This window comes from Chrysochloris asiatica, unplaced genomic scaffold, assembly GCF_000296735.1.
Source record: "Chrysochloris asiatica unplaced genomic scaffold, ChrAsi1.0 scaffold00002, whole genome shotgun sequence".
NCBI classification, from domain to species: domain Eukaryota; kingdom Metazoa; phylum Chordata; class Mammalia; order Afrosoricida; family Chrysochloridae; genus Chrysochloris; species Chrysochloris asiatica.
Window position 1 is genome coordinate 29935099 of NW_006408520.1, and position 6389 is coordinate 29941487.

Consider the following 6389-nt stretch of genomic DNA (forward strand, 5'->3'; position numbering starts at 1 on the left):
GATTACAGCCTTGGAAACCGGATGGGGCAGCTCTACTCTGTCGTATGGGCTCACTAGGAGTCAGAATGATCAGATGGCAGTGGGGTTTTAAGTAATTTGAAGACTACCTTACTGGTTCAAAAGTAGATAAATATACACATACCCCCTTCTCTTAAACCCCGCAATTAAAAGTGAGCTTGTTACCAGAAAAGGCAACATTTTTCCCAGAAGAGAAAAAGCAATGTTTAAGCCCAAACTCCATTATATATTTTTTTCTTTTAAGTTTTTATTATTTAAATACACCATACTAGAGCAAATGTCTCTGAAAATATCACAAATAAAAGATTCTTTTCTTCATTCAGCAAATTAGAAGTAGGGGGAAATTTCTACACAGTAGCTGCTATGAGCCTGATTTTTTTCCCAATGTTTTTTCTCTCGTGTTTTTTTTTGTTTTGTTTTGTTTTTTACTTCTTTGCCATGGGAGTAGCAACATTAGGACAAAAACACTTACATGCATACATACATTGTATTTTACAGAGATACAATAAAAGTATTTGTGATAGATTATCACAAAATCCACATCTCTTTCCTTTATCTCATGTTCAGTTTTGATTGAAACACATTTCCTTACAACACTTAAATATACAAAGAGCAAATAGAATGTTGTTAAGGTAAAACACAGGGTACAAACTCTGGCCAGTGCCCTGCTAATTGTTAATGAGGGTAGAAAGCAGATTTGAATGCTTCTTTTAATTAGCTTCATTAGTCATTTCCCTCCCCCCCCCAAGCTCCCTCCCCCCCCAAGATGTCCTCCGGTGGATCTTTTTTCATTTTCTCTACAGTCTCCCATTAGCCCAGGTTCATGGAGTCCTTAATGTTCATATTCAGTCATTTTAATACACCAATAAATGCAGGAAGGGCAATCAAGACTAAAGAAGGTGCAATGGCATGGAGCTGGCGCTGGTGCTAGCTACAAAGGTGACTTGTCTACTGAAGACACATGGGATCCGCCTGTGATGAACAAACTCTGAGATGAAGGCACGCATTCTGCAGTACTCTGACCTTTTAGCAGACCTGCAAGAAATAAAAAATGGGCATCTTAGCTAAAATGCTAAATTTGAGAGATATTACACTCAAATATGACTGCTTTTGTCTTCTCTACATTCACTAATCTTCTTTTATTAGATTACTTTCCAACTGTGACTTGATGGAGACTTTCTACGCTACTTACTCTGACAGTGAAGAACTAAAGCATAACATTTTCTGCAATTTTGCTAGCAAAGAAAATGAGACAATAAATGAACTTTCACAGTTTCTAGTATAAAGTTCTACAATGAGTTGTAGTTTCTTTGCAAAAGAAATGGATTATAAAGTCTTGTCTGGTAGAAGTATCTTTGGGCTCTTTGAAAGGAAATAATCATAACCAAGGCCCACATCCCACTAAGTTTTGGGTTAATACACTCAACTGTGTGACCTTTAGCAAGTTACTCAAATTTGTGCCTCACCTCTTCTTTAAAGTGGAGCTAACAAGGCTGTCATGATGGGTGTTAAACTATTTCACCATGGAGTACTTTCAATGGTTCCTGGCATCCATGCATACTAAATGCTCAAAAATACCAGCAGTTTAAATGTGACTTCTAATATTACCAAGTGACATCTACACATCTGTCTCTCTTCTCTATTGGCATTTATCTATGAAAACTGTAATTGTTAAGTGCCATTGAGTTGATTCTGACCAATAGCAACCCTGTATAGGGTTTCCACGGAGTGACTGGTGAGCTTGAACCACCGACCTTGTGGATCAAACAACTTTGCAGTCCAGTACATTAACGCACAGCACCACAAATACTCAGATATTATTTTTCTGATTATCAACGTCTAATTTTTCACCTAATATTTTCACTTAAAGTTATATAAATATTAAAATTATATGAATCAAACACATAGAATACATTGATGGCATGATCAATTAAAAAGCACAGTTCAGTGGAAGTCTAACTTCAATGCCAAAGTTAGAAATGATAATCCACAGTCTTCAAATACAATGTTTGCAATTACCAAAATGAAATCATATATATATCCATACATCATTTATATGTACGTGTGTGTGTGTGTATGTATGTATATTAGGTTTTTAAATGACATTTTGAGCTTCCCAGGATGTTCTCTTTTCACCCTTTCCCTAACTTACTAAAAGCCTGAAGTCTATTAGGAACTGCAACCCCCCACTTCCAAGCTAATTAAAGTGGTAGATGCTTAATTCCCCGGAGTGGAAGCTCAGTGTGAGAAAGGTAATTTGTCTGTCCTGAACAAAGGTACGGCAGCAGCCAGTGAGCATATTTAATAAATGAGCATCAAACGTCCTCTACAATGGACACACACAACACCCATTATGTAACTACAGGGGAACTGCAGAGTGATATGTAAACTGGAACCCTTGCTAAATTTTCCTCCCATTAAAGGAATCTAATCTAACTCTTATTATACTGGAAAGCACAGATAATTCTAGATGGTACCCTTTACACGTCTGCATGGAAGACAGAATCTAAAGCAGGCAATCTACCAAAAAAACCAATACTACAATTTTTCATTGTAGTTACATGGAGTCCTGGTGTGTGGCACTGTAGGATAAGCACTGGACCAAAAGGTCAATGGTTCAAACTTATCAGCCGTGCCTCAAAAACTCTAAACAGGGTCACTATGATTTGTTAATGACTCGATGACACTTAACAACAGAGAAGGTAATGTTCTCTCCTGAGGACAGCCATTGCTTCTTTTAAATTACGCAGGCTATAAAATTGTGTAGATCCTTGACCATCAGTGGTCTGAGATTTTAGTCTAGAGACTCTGCAATTTAAAAGCTTAAATTAATCTTTCTCAGAATATACAAAAGCCAATGATGCAGAACAACGAAACTATACACCCATACACTGCGAACACATTTCAGTAGGATAAAAGTTTAAAGTGACCAGATGACAGGGGCCTATTACTTTCCATACAATTAGCTGCCTTTAAAGAAGGGATGTTTAAATAATAAACTCATTGCTCTTCGGCCAGGGTAAGTTGGTGTATTTTTGCTATGTATCACATGCTAGAAATGTAATCAGTTCTGTGCACAGAAGGAACATGGTCAGAATAAATGTCCAATTTTCCCTACCAAAAATATGGAGAACAAGAAAGAAGAAAATAATAAAATGGAGCTATTTGTCATTTCTCCCCATTGCATCTCTTCCAGAAAAGAAACGCCACAGAGTTTTTGGGAAAATAATTTTAAAGCATTCTCCAGGTCCAAAAAGCAGTTTATGTTCCACCAGGAAGCGTGTTTTCATTAACTCTTCCCCTTTGCCCTCTCATTAATATCTCTCTGGACCACGTTTCAGCTTGCCCCAAAACCTTTATTTACAAAATCTACCTTGTGAATTGACTGTGTTCATGGTGAGCTGAGCACCAAGGGCAAAAATGTGAGACATTTTATGCCAACAGGGAAATGCTCTTAATTAACATCACCCCCAAACACAGCTTCTCACCAATGTCTGACAAGAACATATCCTTAACTTATATTTCCTTATGCCTTTTAAGAGCTATTAATTTTCAAAAGCCACCTGTCCCTTCTTGGCTTTTAATATTATGAAAATATACTATGGTAGGTTCTTATTCGTTGCCTAAAATATATCGTGCTTCAGAATGAACACTGCCTCTCCCATTCTGAGAAACAGAAGACTTGCGTGCAAAGGTGGCATGCACATAATCTTGTAAACACGTAAGCCAGATTTTTCTGCAGTCTCATTCCCTAATGCCTCTAAATTTGTATCATCTTGTGTTCAGTAAGATGGTACTGAAACCCTGGTCCTATTTCTTATGTGTCCTTTTGCACTTCACCCCTAAACCACATCGCTATTGCCTGTGTTTGTGCACCACAAACTGGCTCCATTCTCCATTGTGTCTCTACAACCTATAATTCTCACCATGAATGTTGGTGAGTTGTAACAATCACCATTTACACCAAATCAAAGAAAGAAATGGCATTAAAACCAACAACAAACTTAAGATGCAACTTAGGGGGTGGGTGGGGGGATTAAGCTTTTATATTAAAGGGAAGGATGAAGACAAGACCAGTCATTTTATTCCTAACACATTTAAATTTTAACCTACCAAGTATAACCACCAGTGACTTTCATCTAGTTTGAAATGGTATCTCAAAATATTTAAGCTACTCATTCACTGTTCTGTAGATTTACTGCATTACAATTCAAGTCATTAATAAAAAAAAAAAAAATTGGTATTTATATGTACTGTTGTTGTTTAGCGCCGTTGAGTAGGTTTCGACTCATAGCAACCCTGTATAGGATTTCCAAGAAGCAGCTGGTAAGCTTGAACCGCTGACTTTACGGTTCAAACTGACCTTGCTGTCCAACACCACAACAGGACTCCTTGTATGTATTGGTACTCCTTAAAAAAACTTGAAATGCTCATCACTGTTAAGTGGTCAATTTGCAGTAATGAATTCAACTTTTATACTTAAAAAAATGGTATCTTATGTAGCTTCCCATCTAAGTAAATTAGATAAATATGCTATATTTTGATATAATTGTTATTTACTTAATAAAGAATATCGAAAATGCGTTTTAAATTAATCTGTAAACTTGAGAAAGGGAAAATGGTAAATACTAGCATTAGAGTATGGTAGGTTAATTTTAAGTGGTTAAAAATTTTCAAATATTTGTCATTTCCCCCCACATACCATTAAGAAAATGCATTACAAAAGATAAAGCAACCTAATTTTTGTTTTCCCTGAGACTTTCGAGGCTTGCAAAATTCCTATTTGCAGATAAATGTTGTTTTTTTGTGATCCTTACAACAGACATTAATGAAGTTCCTATTGTAAATCCATAAAGAATTACCAAGTGAAGTGTGCACTTTTTGTTTCAATGCAATAACTCAGTGCTGTGTGATTGCCTGGGTTAATGATGAAAAAGTCAAACATACTATCAGAGCTGATGGAAAAATCTATCACCAATCTGAAATTAAAATTCATCTGTGGTCAATAAGATTTAATATCCATGCAAGTGGCGCTGTAAAGAGTAAATGAATCAATGTCATCAATACATAATCAGTATGAAATATGATGTGAATAAAATTATGCGTACGAGTCATACATTTCACTCTTTTCTGGGCCAGTGTGGAATGAACAGTCTCTTAACTGAAGGTTGACAGTAATTGTTACAAATTAGGCACAGCAGTTATCAAAATGCGCTCACTTGCATAGCTATAGAACTTATTAAGGAGATTAAAATAGATCTAAAACTATCCAGTACTGGGGCTGCTGGACAACTGTTGAACACCAATTTTCCCTCTGAAGTGCCTTCTAACACTTCATGATGTGTATACTTGTATAATTTCCTCATTTCTAACTCTAGTCCAAGAACTTTCAAGTTGTGGATCAAGAGTCGAGATACATAATCTTTAATGGAGCTACTAGTGGTACAAAATGGTGAGCAAGAGCAAGAACTTTGTTTTAAAAAGTCATAACTTATTCAAATCCTATGGGACAACCAATCAACAAAAATAATTTCCTCTGGAATTGCAGAATGTTTTGTAAAACTGCCGTGCTAAAAATAAATGTGCCATAAATGGGGCTTGGATGGCAGGTGTCCGGGTTGCTATTACTAATGCAGAAATCATACTTTCATGACAAAGACATTTATCCCCTTCTCGGATCATAAATGTTCTGATTTTCCTCCCATAATAACCTATCACATCATGTCTCTGAATTTCACAAATGTCAAACAGGATAAACAACTGGTTATATGGAAGTTTATTGTTTTGTTTGACTTTGCATGTGATAGCCAAGGCTGAACATCAGTGAAACTACAGTATCACCATATCCAGAATTTTTTCCCTTACCATGAACAATTCATAATTGAATCAACTGCCCTATGGCAGAACACGCTACAAGAATAGTCTATTTTTATTAAAAAGGCACGCAGAAATAAAACCACCCAGGAACACTCACTCCCTTACAAGATTAAAAAAAAGAAGTTGACCCTTCCAACTTGCTCTAATAAAGCTTATTAGTAATTGCTGCGTATTCACCTTCTGGTCTGGCAGTAGTGGATTGCTCTGAAGTGAATTCAAATGGCCATTGATGAGAGCTGTAGGTCTATCATGTTCACAAAATAAACTGCCATTGATGTAGTGAAACCGATCTCCCGGGACCAGGCGATTCCGGCAGGTAGAGCATGTAAAACACTGAAAAGGAGAAGCAAACCTACTGAAAACAAGTACAAATTACGTCCTTTCCCATCACAAGATTATAAACTGTTTTTAAGCAGCCCTCTGTCAAGTTCAGAGCCATTTAAGGTTTTAGTTTTTTGATTCCTTTGCCAACATTCTAGAAACCAGTTAGCTAA

At 36.5% G+C, this 6389-nt stretch overlaps 1 protein-coding gene across 2 annotated transcripts in view; it reads right to left on the minus strand.

Moving 5' to 3' along the window:
• Positions 1-248: 248 nt before the first annotated feature.
• LMO4 (LIM domain only 4) overlaps positions 249-6389 on the minus strand; it is a 17494-nt gene continuing 11353 nt past the window's right edge. The window contains exons 4-5 of one of the 2 annotated variants that reach the window (XM_006830982.1): positions 6073-6228; positions 249-1053 (exon numbers count right to left, since the gene is read on the minus strand). In XM_006830982.1, coding sequence (XP_006831045.1) covers positions 1045-1053; positions 6073-6228 — 165 coding nt within the window. In that variant the 3' untranslated portion in view covers positions 249-1044. The remainder of the gene's footprint in view (positions 1054-6072; positions 6229-6389) is intronic. The other variant, XM_006830983.1, reaches the window with a different exon arrangement.